Source organism: Ambystoma mexicanum, chromosome 8 (genome assembly GCF_040938575.1).
Source record: "Ambystoma mexicanum isolate Mex_15411 chromosome 8, UKY_AmexF1_1, whole genome shotgun sequence".
NCBI classification, from domain to species: Eukaryota; Metazoa; Chordata; class Amphibia; order Caudata; family Ambystomatidae; genus Ambystoma; species Ambystoma mexicanum.
In genome coordinates, this window is record NC_090929.1 from 1,500,563,132 (window position 1) to 1,500,579,535 (window position 16,404).

The 16,404-nt window shown below is 45.0% G+C and overlaps 1 protein-coding gene across 2 annotated transcripts in view; it reads left to right on the forward strand.

Moving 5' to 3' along the window:
- Window positions 1-16,404, forward strand: part of BORCS7 (BLOC-1 related complex subunit 7) — a 200,751-nt gene that overhangs the window by 83,985 nt on the left and 100,362 nt on the right. For both annotated transcript variants that reach the window (XM_069611691.1, XM_069611690.1), the window contains one exon: window positions 16,165-16,227. In XM_069611691.1, the coding sequence (XP_069467792.1) occupies window positions 16,165-16,227 (63 nt within the window). The remainder of the gene's footprint in view (window positions 1-16,164; window positions 16,228-16,404) is intronic.

Here is a 16,404-nt window from a genome sequence, read left to right on the forward strand (position 1 = left end):
TCCTTTCTTCCGTCCCTCAAGGGCAAGGTGGTGAGGATCTTCACCGACAACACCACCACCATGTTCTACATCAGGAAGCAGGGCGGTACCAGATCCCCAGCCCTGTCCAAGGAGGCGCAGGATCTGTGGCATTGGGAGTGGGAGAGATCCAGGCCCTTTCCTCCAAGCCCCCGTACTTGACTTTTCACGACACGAGGGTGGTGCTCAGGATGCACCCCTCCTTCATGCCCAAGGTGCCGTCGGACTTCCATCTCAATGAACCCTTGGTGTTGCCTGTTTTCTTCCCGTCGCCTTCGTCGCCGGCCGAAAGGACTTTGCACTCGCTGGATGTGGCTAGAGCGCTGAAGTTTTACGTGGACCGCACAAAGTGTTTTCGGAAGACGTCACAACTTTTTGTGAACTTTGGACCTGTCAATCAGGGGAAGGCTCTCTCAAAGGCCTCCATTTCCAGATGGCTCTCCGGCTGTATCATGTACTGTCATCGGTTGGCAAACCGACCGCTGCCTGGCCGTCCGAGAGCCCATTCCACCAGAGCGATCGCAGCTACCACGGCGTTCCTATCTGGTGTGCCCTTGCTGGACATCTGCAGGGCTGCTACATGGAGGTCGACGCACACCTTCCCGAAATTCTACTGCGTCGATCGGGATTCCAGGGAGGAGTCCAGGGTCGGCCAAGCAGTGCTGCGCAATGTGTTCGCCTAAGGTGAGCCTGGTGAGGAGGTAAGAATTGCTTAATGTTGAGTTTGATGTAATGCTTAATGTTGAGCCTTTGCCACCTCCCGTGGTTGTGCATGTGTGTACTGCTATGTATTCTTTATTCATGAGCATGTGAATCCATGCCAGACCCCATGCTGGAGAAGGAACAAGTTACTTACCTGTAACTGTTGTTCTCCAGCATGGGTCTGGCATGGATTCACATGCGAACCCTCCCGCCTACCCCTCTGCGGCTCTTCACTTGGTCATACTGCCACTTCACGTGCTACCAAATCTGAAGATGGCTGCCAGAGGCGGGGCTTAGGTAGAGGGCAGTCATTGGCTGTGGTCAGTATGACGCAGAGATCAGTGATTGGTTACTACTACGAAAGACAGATCAGAAACGAAACTGATACTGATTTTTTCTTTACCGAGGATTCCCAGCCTGACGACGGGGAATATTCATGAGCATGTGAATCCATGCCAGACCCATGCTGCAGAACAACAGTTACAGGTAAGTAACTTGTTCCTTACATTTAAAACCCTCTGCATTGTCCACAAGGCTTTCTGGGGCCTGGGACTGAAATACCTTCAACTATCCCTCCGTAAATACCTCCCTTCTCGAGCCCTTTGCTCCTCTATGTCCAATTCCCTCCGGGTCGGGCGTTTTTCAAAGAAACGTGCTGGGGGCAGATCTGTCCTCGGCTGGGGCCTCCCTTTGGAACAGTCTCCCGGCCACCCTGAAACTTGAGGAGAACCATCTCTGGTTCCGGAAGCGCCTCAAGACCTTCCTCTTCGCTGCTGCCTTTGCCCCTCCTCTCCCCTGCTGATCTGTTTCTCTCGGCACTGTGCACTTGGCCACCCTCTGTCCTTCGGGCCCAGGTACCTGCGCACCCTGCCTCCCTCCTGCACTGCCTCTGGCCACCCCTGGCACTGGGATCTGTATCTGTACCCATACAGTCCCCCACTCTTCCTTTGCACTTATCAAATATACCCTATCTGACTAATCATGCACTTGCCACGTGTCTGGCTGCACTACCTTTTTGTCTGCACTTATTTATTTTATTTATCCCATTTATTATTTATTCTGTTCTCTCCTCTGTCCACACTTTCCACTTGTCCCCCTCCATGCACTTTCCCCCTTTTCCCTTTTCCATGCACTTGCACGTTCTTAATGTCACTGGGCATAGTAAGATCGTATTTTGTTCTCCCCTGTTCCCATCTCTTTGCTTGGTCGCGCTCTGAAACACATGTGTATGAGCGCGATATAAATAAAATATCATATCATACACTGTGCTACAAACATTACATTAAGCGTACAGGAGTAATTATTAAGGTATATTAACATGCATACATGAATGCGCTTATGATGTGAAGCATATAGTTTATAAGCTGTTCATTGTAGTTTTACAAGAAGTACATTATGTTTAATGTGGGTAAGTTGTTTTAGTTGTACATACACATGTTGAAGCTGTTAGTAAATTTCTACGAATTTAACAAAAGCTGAAAGGAAAGTAGGCATTATACAAGTGTAAAATGATTTATGTATGCTCATGATGTTATACAGAATGATTGGCCTTTACACATACACATATGCATATTCATGTATACATAATGTTATGATGTGAAGCGTATAGTTCACAAGCTGTACATGTATTATGCTATTATTTGCTGTTTATCGTACACACTTGTACATTATCATTGTAAGGGCACTTGTTAAATATGAGATGTGGTACTGTTCACCATACACACCTGCACTTACATCATTGATAAATACGCTTATGATGTCAAGTGTATAGTTTACAAGCTGTACATTTTGTATTATGTTATTTTTACTGTTTAGCGTGTACACTTATACATTATGATTGTAAGGTTGTTTGTGAAATATGACATGTCATACTGTTTACTGTACAGACTGATTTAATTGTAAGGATGTTTGATACTACTGCATATATTCGTATTAAACAATTTGTATATAGTGCTATGAATAGTACACAAGTGCCTACATTCTTATTTATATTTTTGTAGGATGGCAAAGATAACTGAATTTAGCGCACACAGTTATTGGAGCTATGCAGCCTATACAGTGTACAATTTATTAGAAAAATAAATAACATGCTACTATTTTTAAAGTTTTTTATTTCCTGTTGTGTTGCATTGTTAAATTACTAAAAGGATAGGTTTTATTGTTTTACAATGTCAACATTTCAACAATAGTTATTTTATAGAAATTGCTTTACTAACATGGTTCGGTTGAAGGCTCTAGAGTGGTTGGAATTTGCTGCAATAAAATTGTAATACAGGATTTATTTTAAAGTATGAATTTTGAAAATGTCAAGTTAAACATTTATGAAACTGGTGGTTATTTTTATTTTAAAGTATATAGAACTATGTAAAGGGTACTTTTTTTGCATCTTCACTGGTCGCTGTTTTCAATTGAAGTGTTTAATCTTGTTAATGGGCATGGTTGGAAAAGTTCTGCGTTTGGGCGTGGTGTAAAGCACAAACGGCACATGTGTCTGTTGTAAAACAAGTGCTTCAGGGTGTTTCTGTATGGTGATTGGTTAGTGTAAGTTACGCATGTGCAGTTGGTAATTAATTGCACGTGCCGTTTGTGAGTGAAAAAGTGCGCTGTTGTTTGGGCAAAAAAGTTTACTTTGCAGTTTTTTAAATGGCACACCAGGTAACTGGATATGGAAAAGTGCTGCGTATGTTTTATGTGTATTTTTTAATGTTGGAATGTATATGCAGTTTTTCAAGTTTTGTAATAAAATAGTATACATATACAATGTATGTCTGTTTAGCATTACGCATGCGCGTGTATTTGTAGTGTTGTAGCATCAGTCCAGTCACTTGAGTACAAGTATAGGTGCAGCGTTATTACAGTATACACGCACACAATGTTTGTATATATAAAATGATGTGTATTGTACGTTAGGCATGCATGCTCATATGGTGTTTTCTTATGTAAATTATTGTAGTTTACAGTTTGCATGGTTGTGTATATTTTTATGCACATATTTTTGCACTTTACGTTTTGCATGTTTATATTTAATTACGCATGCGTTTGTATCTTTCACATATTTAGGATGATTAAAAGCGCTTTTTTTCTTTAAATCAAGGGAAAAAGAGTGGTAATAATTTGAGACTCCTCGGTTTTTAGGCTGGAGCATTACATTAGCTGACTGTTTCACCATTTGCAAAATTCAAATGTGCGATGACACAGCTATTGTGTGGGAAATGGAAAGATATAATGGAAAAACTTGATGTGTATCATGAAAGTGCCAAAATCCTAGAAGTTATTTTGACTTAGGCTGGAGGGAACAATTTGGGATTCCAGAGAATTATGTTTTGAAATTAAAAAGCTATCCGGATTGTTTCCAAGAACCATTTTCATGCTTGGCAGCATGTCGTACTTGGATGGGTGTCAGTGCGAAACGTCGAAAAATAAATTGTGCTCTCATTAATGTGTATATATACATTTGCAGTTAAACATGCTACATTTTATTTTTCACTGCAATAAGTCAAAATGAAAGTAGTTTTAGAGTTGTAGTACATCCCCTAATGAGGGGAGTAGTTTATTTTTAGCCAATATCCTTAAAGAGCTCTGTAATATATTAACTGGCTGCTTTACTTTAGTTTCTCAAAGCCCCCTCTACATTTTGCATTTAGTTCATTTTAAACATTTCATGTGGGCACTGGAAATGGGAGCATGTGGCAGGATAGTCGGCTCCACAAAATAATTGCTGTACTCAGGAAAAAATATTTAAAAAAGGTTGAAACAAAAAATAGAATTGAAAACATTTGTAATTATTGCCTTGTTCTTGTGCACAAAATACTAATACATGTGTTTTAATGTGCATAGTGCAGATGTTCTAGATCTAGTTAAGCTTTTTCTACAAAGTGTATATACTCTGTTCAAAACAGAAACCTTATCTTAAAAAATTGTTCTAATTTCCTTCCCGATGATGCAATTATGAGGCCTTTTCCCTCCTCGCTGATGCAATTATTTTTTTTCACCAAATAATTTCTAAAGCTTACTTTCTTCATCGTGTTTTTGGGACTGATATTCGCACACTTTCTGCTCTGGTTCTTGGCTTTATTTTAAAACTTTGGTGATGTGTAATGTAGAATCTAGAACTGGGCCTAATAGCCTAATATCCCCTCTATACAAAATTGAATCTAGTGATAGACCTAATAAATCTATACAAAATTGAATCTAGAGGTAGACCTAATAGCATGTCTGTGTACAGTTGAATCTAGAAGTGCACCTAATATTCTAATATCTGTGTAATCTAGAATTTAGAACTGTACAGTTGTATCTAGAAGTGCACCTAATAGTCTAATATCATCTGTGTAATGTAGAATTTAGAACTGTGCCTAATAGTCTAATATCCCCTCTATACAGACCTAATACCAGCTCTGTGTGCAGTTGAATTTAGAAGTGTACCTAATACCCTAATATCATCTCTGTGTACAGTCGAATCTAGAAGTGTACCTAATAGCCTGATATCATCTCTGTGTACAGTCGAATCTAGAAGTGCACCTAATAGTCTAATAGCACCTCTGTGCAAATTGAACTTGGAAGTGTGCCTAAAGTGTGCCCACTCTCAATTTAGAACTACAATTAGAAAGCCCTCCTAAATTCCACCTAAAAGCTCGTAGCAAGCATGAGTACACCCACTCCACCAGAGTCTGTCGGAAACGACCACCGCGGAACGCCCCCACTCCCCGATCTGCCTTTCCTCCGATCCCCACCTTCCCAAATCATCCCACTATCTGTCAAATTCTCCACCATTCCCGTCTCCAAACACCAAGCCAGAGGGGCACAATGGCGAGCCAACCACCCTAAGACCACTCCTCCCCTGAGCCCCACCACCGTCCAGCCAACGTTAACCATGCCCGCTCCCCTCACTATCATACCAGGCACACCCCGCCCTGCAATCATCCACCTCCCGCCTTGCCCACAAACCCCCGCCACCTTCCCCCACCGACCGCACCCTTTCCCATCCCTAAAAACTGCACGCCTAGCCCTAGCAAGAACCGAAGCCGCATCCCTCTCCCCCTCTCTCACACTCCAATCGCAACAAAGAAACTAAAGAGGAAACGCACCTGGTCCCCCTCAATCTCTCAGCACTCTTCGCCTCCCCTGTCTCGACCCACCACCTCATTCCCCCAATCACCTCCTTCCCCCGTGGCTTCACCCTTCCTGAAACCCCTCTCCCTCGATTTCTCATCAGGTGCAACTGAAACTCCTAGCCGCCCACACCCCACCTTCAAATCCACCGAACCAAACCCGATCATCCTAACACACGCAGCCACCCAATCCCGCCCAAAGCCCGCCAATTTTTCTGCTCACCCACTATTCCCATCGACCATCACCCACCCTACCGCTCTCCCTCTCCAGATTCCACTCTCTCCGCCACCACCCCCTTCCGCTCCAGCCCCAAGACCAACCTCGCCTACGGATGTGAACTGCACCCTATTTAATGCCCGATCCGTTGCAAAAAACAGACACTGCATCTTTGACCTGGTTGTCATCACCGAAACTTGGTTCTCTGACGACTTCGCTCCAATCGGTAATGAAGCCTTCCCCCTGACTACTCCCTCATCCCGCTGAAACGTCCCTCCAGAGGAGGGGGAGTAGCATTCGTCTTCAAATCTCTCTTCCATGCCTCAATCATCGACAACCAACCTTCCATTCCTTTCTGCGAATCTCTCCTCGTTAAACTATCCCTCTCCCCGTCGCTCTCACACAGCTTCCTAATAATCTAGATGCCCCCTGGCTACGATAGACAATTCGCAAACAACTTCTGCGACTCTATTGCCACCCTTCAACTAAACCATCCCAACCTCACCCTTCTTGGAGACTTCAACATATGGCTCGACATCCCCACCAACCCTATGACACACTCTCAGGTTGACGGTTTAGATGCAATTAACCTCCAACCCCACATAAATGGCCTGAATCACTATAAAGGACACACTCTCGTTGCCATCTTTAGCTCCAACACCTGGATTCATTTAAACCCCCCCACCCCTATCATCTGGTCCGATCACTTCATTCTCTCGTTCGCCATTCACTCACCCGACCCCCTTCCCGTACTCGTATCTGAACCTCTGAATCTACGCAAATGCTGGAAAAAAATAATAATCGTCCCGGACCTAGCTGACGCACTCCTCCAGTCTCCACCACCTACCTGCCAACTCAATAAACAACTAACTCTGACGCCTTTGACTCATGGCTCAACGGATCTCCGATATGGCTCTCACCCCCTTGCAAACAATCAACCCGCTGTGGCCTCTTCCCCAGATGGTTCACCCCTGAGTTGAAGACCACTAAACAACTGTATAAATACCTAGAACGCAAATGGCAGAAAGACAAAACTCCGGAGAGCAAGGTAATCTTGGCCCGACACCTTTACCAGTACAAGGCCGAAATCCGGAAAGCAAAAAAAGCCCACTACAACTCCCGAATCCTAAACTGCAACAACCCAAGCAAAGAACTCCACAAAATCATCTCCGAATTCACCAAACCGGCTTGCACCACGAGTGTCCCAACCCCCTCACAATCTCTGTGCGACTCACTCTCCCTCCACTTTTACACCACGGCTCTCGAAAGAACAAATACTCTAGCCACCAAACTGGCTCGCTTACATCCAGCTGTCAATTCTCCCCCCATACCGGCCAGCCCACCAGCTGCGACCACTACGCAACCAACGTTCGAATCCTTTAGTCCAATATCAGCAGAGCAATTTCTCAAACTTCTTTCTGCCCGCAAACCATCTGGATCTCCGCTGGACCCTTGCCCAGCCATAACCCTCAAAGAAATTTTTGCTTCCACCTGCGCAGGAGAACACGCAAGATCCATCATAAATGCCTCCTTATCCTCTGGTATCTTTCCCGATGCATTCAAAACAGTTCATGTCAAACCTCTAATTAAAAAACCTTCGCTCGACCCCCTCGAGCCCAAAAACTACCGCCCCATCTCAAACACCAGGTTCCTTGCCAAACTCATTGACCGAACCGCCTACTCCCAACTAAATGCCTTTGTCGAAACCAACAACCTCCTTGATCCCGCACAATCAGGTTTCGGAGCCCGTCACGGAACAGAAACCACCCTAACCTCAATCTGGGATGACCTTAAAATGACAGCAGACTCCACGGGATGCGCCGCACTAATCCTTCTTGACCTATCCGCCGCCTTTGACACAATCAATCACTCAATCCTCCTAGACAGCCTCCACTCCCTAGGAATCCGTGGAACCGCTCTTAAACGGATAGCTTCATTTCTCAAAGATAGGTACCAAATAATGACACTCTCCACCTATACCTCCCAAGCCAGACCAGTCGACACAGGAGTCCCACAAGGAGCATGCCTATCCACCCTCCTATTCAATCTCTACTTAATCACCCTCCCACCGATAATTCGTTCACACAACATCCTGTGCTACAACTACGCCGACGACACTCAACTAATTCTAAAACTCCTGAACTCAACACCCAACTCCCGACCTGACCTGGCCTCCTGCCTCCTTGACATAGAACTCTGGATGTCCCAAAGCCACCTCTTGTTAAACCCCTCCAAAACGTAAATCATGATATGTGGCAACGCAGAACTTCTTCCGCACCCGCTTCCCTGGCCATCCGCCATGGCAACTCACCAACCCCCTCCAACTCAGTGAAAATTCTTGGATTCACCCTTGACTCTGACCTAACACTCTCGCGCCAAGTCAACAACATCTCAGAGTCCTGCCACTACCACCTTAAAACCTTTAGGCGCATCTTTCCATATCTCTCCTTTCCCAACAGACTCTCCGCAGTCCAATAAATCGTTATATCAAGACTGGACTACGCAAACCCCTATACCTCGGAGTCCATGCGTACCAACTGAATAAACTCCAAAGGGCACAAAATGCGGCTGCCAAACTACTACTTGTGCTCGGCCCGAGAGACCACATCTCCCCAGCCCTTAAAACGCTGCACTGGCTTCCAGTAGCCCGAAGGGTGACCTTCAAAACCTTATGCATCTCCCATCGAGCATTGCATAAAACCGGACCTCAATATCTCGAAGACAAGCTAAAACCCTACCACCCCCCCTCGCACCCTAAGATCAAGCTCAGCCAGCCTCCTAGTCATACCTAAGACAAACTCAGTCAGGTTAGGCGGGTCATCATTCTCAACCTTGGCCCCCACTCTATGGAACTCACTCCCACCCCACATCCGCCTAACTGAGGATTTAGCGTCTTTCCGCAAACTGCTGAAAACCTGGCTCTTCCCCTAAAACCAACCAGTACTAAACTAGCCCAAAAAGCATTTCAATGACACCAATCCAACAAACTACCTGATGCAAGAAATTGACAGCTAATTAACCCCTAATATAAACTAGAAGGACAAACAGAATTAAACGAATAAAGTAGATCAAAGCAGCAAAATGGTTAATAAGAGTAAATCATAAGGAATCAATAACGAGAATTAAACTGCTAAAATTGACAGAATGCAGGTGGAGTGAAAGAAGTGAATGACGTGGATGAAACAGTTAGAATGGATGAAGCAGGCAGAACAGGTGAATGCGCTGAGTGGAAGAATGCATGAATGGAAGAACAAATAACTATATAGTTTGAATAAGTGTGGAAATCGAATGAATCGGTAAATCGGATGAGTGTATAGAACTGATAAACATGTTTAACGGATGAGTATGTAGCGCGGATGAGCGTGTATCGCAGATGGGTCCGCAAATACAGAGAAGCGAGTAGAACGCAGGAATGCGTAAACCGAAAGAGTGTGTAGAACAGAGTATTGTGGCGCGGATGAGTATGTAGAGTGCACAAATGTGGATAGCGGATGAATACGGAAGTGCTGTGAGTGTGTAGATAACCGGAGCAGATGAATGTGCAAACCTGGCGAATGTATAGAACGTATGGGTGTATAGAGCACACGAGTGTATAGGGCGGACGAGTGTATAGGCCAGACGAGTGTATAGGCCGGACGAGTGTATAGGCCGGATGAGTGTATGGGGCGGACGAGTGTATGGGGCGGACGAGTGTATGGGGCGGACGAGTGTATGGGGCGGATGAGTGTATGGGGCGGATGAGTGTATGGGGCGGATGTGTATATGGAGCGGATGTGTATATGGAGCGGATGGGTGTATGGAGCGGACGAGTGTACAGAACGGATGGATGGAAGGAGCGGATGGATGGAAGGAGCGGATGGATGGACGGAGCGGATGGATGGACGGAGCGGATGGATGGACGGAGCGCAGGGGTGTATGGAGCGCAGGGGTGTATGGAGCGCAGGGGTGTATGGAGCGCAGGGGTGTATGGAGCGCAGGGGTGTATGGAGCGCAGGGGTGTATGGAGCGGAGGGGTGTATGGAGCGGAGGGGTGCATGGAGCGGATTGGTGGATGGAGCACTTGGGTGTATGGCGAGGGTAGGTGTATGAAGCAAATGAATATATGGAGAGGATGAGTGCGCATGGCAGACGAGGGTATAGAACAGATGAGTGTATGAGTTGAAGTTATAGAACAGGATAGTACTGTTGGATGCATGAAAAGCACGAGTGCGGAAAGGGGACGAGTGCGGAGAGCGGACGAGTGCGGAGAGCAGACGAGTGCGTGGAGGGGGCGAGTGCGTGGAGGGAGCGAGTGCGTAGAGAGGATGAGTGCGTACATTTCAGAGCAGCGAGTAGAATGCAGGAATGCGCAAACCAGACGAATGTGTAGAACGGATAAGCGTAAACCGGATGAGTATGTAGAGCCCACGAGTATGGATAGCAGATGAATAAGGAAGTGCGGAGAGTGTGTAGATCGTCAGAGCAGATGAATATACAGACCTGGCGAAACTATAGAATGAATGAGTGTATAGAGCACATAAGTGAATAGAGCACATAAGTGTATAGAGCACTTAAAAGTATGGAGTGGATGAATATATGGAGTAGATGAGTGTATGGAGCAGATGAGTGTATGGAGCAGATGAGTGTATGGAGCAGATGAGTGTATGGAGCAGATGAGTGTATGGAGCAGATGAGTGTATGGAGCAGGTGAGTTTATGGAGCGAGTGAGTGTACGGAGCGGAAGAGCGGACGAGTGCACGGAGCGGACGAGTGCACGGAGCGGGATGAGAGTACGGTGCGGATGAGTGTATGGAACGGATAAGTGGACGCTGCGGATGAGTGTATGGAGCGGGATGAGTGTATCGAGCGGATGAGTCTATGGAGCGGATGAGTGTATGGTGCAGATAGGTGGATAGAGCAGAGCAGACTAGTGCACGCGGGGTGGACCGGAGTGTATTATACCAGACTGGGTTGCATGAAGTGGATATGTGTGCACGCTACGGACTGGAGCGCATAGAATGGGACGTACATAGTATGGTTCGGAATGCAGAGAACGTTGAAAGAGCATATAACCCATCATATCACACCACCACGCTTACTCTCTCCTTTACATCACCACTCAACTAGAACGCAGAGATACTATGACACCATTCGGTATAACTGTTCTCATACCAACATCCGCCGCTTACTCCACATCACTCTGAATAAACACTGCTGGTTTCACACCCCCAGTCAGGCGTTCTCCTCAGGCCTAACCAATCTGGATAAAACCTGCCAGAACGAACACATTCTCCTGATCCCTCAACCACCACACCTACTGCTAAGAAGCAGCTATTACACGAATACCGCATGAGCTGCACACATACCCGGTGCTCACATGCACCTTTGACTCTCTCTACTCTCTCTACTGATCTGAACTTCGGTTCCCAAGGGCGTTCAACCTACCAGCGCCTTCAGACCATACCAATGGTATATAAGGCGCTAAATAAGTGCAAAATAACATAACATAACATGGGCACATTAAAGAGCAAAGGTTTTGTGAAGGACAATATAATCAACAAAGTTGTGTCTTCACGTTTGGAATATTTGCAGTGACTCCTTGAGAGAAGATTTCAAACTATGTGCCGGAATCCCATTTAAAAAAAATAAATAAATGTTTAAACGGTTACTGTCGGTTCCTTTTCAAGAATGACACCACTGACCCAGATTTAATTTGTATAGCAAGAGCCACCCTTTCGCTGCTGCGTTGCTTGCCCTCCCTGGGTTTCACAAATGGCAGTGTGCTGGTAATGTCCCATTGTAATGGTAAGCGAAAGTTGGTGAAAACCTGCAGCTTGATTGTGCGCAAATGAGGGGGGCCAAGTGGTGGGTGATCTCCGCCAAAGGCAGGTGAATTGAGAGGTATGAAGGCATTGACCAAGTATCTCTTTTTGGCCATGAATTATTTTCTAACATTTACCTGTAACATTAGCCCACCTGTAGCGAGCCGCATTGTGTTTGTATTGTGCTCGCTACCCAACGTAGACTTGAATCATATTCACTGCCCAATTTAGTATCTTGGAGCAGGAGACCATTAAAGGGTGATCTGGTAAGAAGTGCTTTAATCCAGGGGTGTACTTAAAAATCAGTTTGAGGGTGGCATGGCAGGGACCACAAACAAATGTATCAGTGTTAGCGAACCAATAACCGCCAATAGGCCAAATTCGTTTGAGTAACCATATCATTTACTATGATATTTGTATTTATTAAAATGATGCCCCTAAGCTTGCATTTAGAATAAGTTGCAGAATATGCAGCATACTAGGGATTGCTTTTAGCAGTTGGAAAATAATCAGCAAAGGAACACCTGAAGGCATTAGGTTAGTGTTTTTAATATGTATTTGTTTTGCACTGAATACATAGCTTTTGCTAATTTGTTGTGCTGCAGCGTTTAGCCCTTGAAAAAATCCAACAGTGAAATGAGTTTGCAATACTTACCTTTCTTCTACATATCTGGTTTGTACAAGCTCATTACACCATCACACCTCAGCCAATCTTGCACATTACAACTCCAAATAATGTGACAGTTCAGCTTTCTTCTTCTTTCTTCTTGCTGATAAAACTGCACCCTAAGTAGTTTATGGGTTATTTGTATATCGAAATGTTGCTTCGATGTGTGTCGAACATTATGATGGATTTTTAATAGTCTGTTTGCTAAGAAACACTCTCTGATTTTAACACTCCCTAATATACAACCACATCCCAAAATTCTGCAACAAGAAACATGCTGTGTTTTACTTTATGCTTTATTGCTTAATGATGGAAGTCAAAAGTAGTCCCCTAACTAGATGCTTGGAAAGTCACCTAGCAACCTGAACTAGTCCTATGGTCCCAGCATTCCAGCAGGGTGCATGTACATATCACAACCCACAAGAGACTTTAGAAGCCTGATCACCAGACATGGTATGCGCTCCCCACTGATATCCGGTTTTCCCTCCTCAGAGTATAGTACAGTTTCTTTGAGGCAATAAAAACATTGATTATTACGGTGACGGGGGCATAACAATAAATGGGGTGACCCACCTAGTTTCCATGTACGCCGACGACATGCTCCTCTACCTTAAAGACCCCGAACACATACTGGAGACATTGAGGGGGTTTCAAAGATGCACAGGGATCCAAATCAACCACAACAAGTCTTGCCTGTACCCTCTTGCCGCCCTGAGCAACACCAAGGTTGAACACCTGCCCGCACTAACCCTCAAATGGGAGCCCACCTCTTTTAAATACCTAGGCATCAAGATCCACCGCGACCCCAGAATTGAACATGCACTGAACACTGAGAACGCCAAAGTTGGCTTGATTAAATCGATGGACTTCTGGAGCAAATTGCCCTTTTCAGTGGCCGGCAGAGCGGGACTCCTCAAAATGGTAGCATTGCCGAGACTACTGTACTTCTTCACCAATGTCCCGTACAACATCCCCCGGCAATACTTCAATGAGTTAAACAAACTCTGCAGAACATTTCTATGGCACAACGAAGACACAGTGTCGCCCTAGATATAACGCAAAGACCGTACGACAAAGGAGGCCTCAAAATACCCAATTTCGAACCATATTACCTAGCAGGCCAGCTGAAACACGTGATCCAGTGGATGGCCGACGACCCCACCTCGGACACACGCCTACTACACCCTCAGACCCCCAGACGCTGCTAAGGGACTTACTCTGGATCAAGCCAGACGCAAAACAACAAAATCCATACCTAATCACGGTAGGCACCAAGATCTGGAGAAGAGCCTGCATGCTCGCCAAAGTGGCCGACCCCTTCTCCCCCCAGATCCCGATAGCCGCCACCATGTCGACCAGACCAGCAGACCAGAAGGCGATCAGGAACCTATGGGAACCCCTCGGCATCGCCACCTTGGGAGACCTACTAGACCATCATGGCATCCTACCGTTCGAGGAACTGCAAGAGACTGCAGGAATGCCACCAGGCCAATTTCTCCTGCATGGAGCGACAGTGAAAAACCTCAAGAAACGTTGGGCAGAGATAGAGACCCTCAATACTGGACACAAAGCTATTGAGAACCTGCTGAGCACGGCAGAAGGCGGTCACGAAACCTCGCGGCTCTATGAGACCATGCTCAACAGTGCCTCGCAACAAGAGCTTAAAAGCAAGGCAAAATGGGAACAGGAACTCGGCACTCCGCTTGGGGACAAAGAGTGGGAGACCATAACATATTACCACAAAAAGGTATCCAGGAACGCCCGCTTTCAACTCATTCAGTTCCACATCCATAGGGCTTACCTCACCCCGGACGTCATCTCCAGATTCAGTAGCACGGGCGCCGTGCCTTGCCCCAAATGCCGAGAACTCTCAGCCGGAATGTCTCACATGTTCTGGGGCTGCCCGGTCATATACGCCTTCTGGGCCCTAATCAATGAAAAAGCAGCCGAAGCAAACATCACACTGGACGTGCAATCACCCAAGGCGTGCATTCTGGGCTCATACCCTAGGAGCAAGAAGAACAGGCCCCTGAACAGGCTTAAGGACCTAATGTACATTTTGGACAAACGTCGCATCGCGATGGCCTGGAAGAGCCCCGTAGCCCCCAGCATCACGACTTGGTGGGCGGACCTACAAAGATGGTCCGCAGCCGAAACATGGGCATGGGAACTGGCGCAATGACAACAAAGCACAGGCACCTCCGACCTTTTACAATGGGTGGCCCTCACCACGTCACTGTTCTATAGCATTGATAACAGCCCCTCCGGAGAGGACTCGGACAGCCAGCATTGAACCCCGTCGTGTTAGCACTGCAGCCCACTTATGTGGTTTTGGTCTAAGGGGGGAGGGAGGGAAAAGGGAAGTTAATGTAATCATATAATTGCTGCGTGAATGACACTGTGTTGTATTGTTTCATTGGAAAATAAAAATAAATTTAAAAAAAAATATTTTTTAAAAAAAACATTGATTATTGAGGTGCTTAAATTAGTATATTGCAGTCAGGGCACCAGATAAGCGGCGTACCTGTCTATTTTAATCCCTACAAATCAGGCTAGCACTCCCTAGAACATGCAGTAAGGGAATAGTGGTACGCAGATGTCTGCACCGTGATGCCATCGGCTCTCCTCCGTTGATGTTTGCAGACCAGCAGAATCCATACAACGTGCCACAAAGAGGAGCTTTGGGAAAGAGTGTCCTGGTCTTAAGATACTCTTAAATATAAGACTGCATTCATCATTTATAGAAATTACTCAATTAAAAAAGAATGAATTACAACAAAACTATTGCTTGTTTTAAATTGTAGATCTATTTTCAATTCTTATTTTCTCCCATATTGCCCTTTTAATCCCAACTTTCAAAAGTAGTAAAATCCTATCTGGAACACTGATTCCAGTTTTGAACTGCAAAATGTTAATTAACCTTGCTTTAACTTTGGTCATCTACCATGTTATATTTTTGTTGCGTCTTGTCTCTTTTTGCATTGTTTGGTTATTTGTAATGCTCAGTCTGTTTGTGGTCTGTGGTGGAATACAAATGTTAATAATCTAAAGGTGAGTCGAGTTGATTTGGATTTGCAAACCTGTCTTGTGCGTGTATAGTTTCATTGTTTGTACATGTAAATCTGCCTTTGCAATGTTTTAAAGCACTCTTAGGATTGCAAAGGTCCATTGTGTTTTGCAGTGGCCATATGTTGGAACATTTTACAACCACAAAAATAATGTATTCATTGGTTAGAAGCGGTAAACATTTGCTGTCTGCAAGAAGCCCCTGGTGAACAATTTGTACAACCTACACACTCTGAGGTGTAATCTGAACTGTTTTAATATTAATGTTTGACCCTTAAAATAGTCAAAGTTCACTGCCACCTGAACCTAACAAATACGTTAATGAAGGTAATGATTGTTTTCAATTGGGATAATGCAATCTCTTTTTGGGGGTCATCAGCGATTTGTAGCTGATCTTGGAATGTGGGGCTCTGATAAGGTCCACAGAAAACTGTGTCACTGTAAAATGAACAGATACACTGTATATTTGTAAATATTTGCAGGCAACACAATTCAAAGCATTTTCATTTTAGAAAGTACAAATGTGTTTTTCAAAAAATAATCTACGAAGAAAGTCTTTCAAAATATTTTAAACTTTTTTTCCAGCTTCTGGGTCAGGCAGCTAGAAACATGGTGATGCAGGAAGATTCAATTTTGCATTCGGAAGACGTAAGAAATGATCTTGTTAATCTGCTTATAAAATTCATTTATGTATTTGTTTTCATTCTTCATTACTATAATTGTAGATTCATGTCAGAGCCAGTGAAAAGGTTAAATCCAAGTACTGGGCATCACAAGTTGGAATCTTTACCTGTCATCCTGCAAACCTCAGGAAAGTAAAATTGC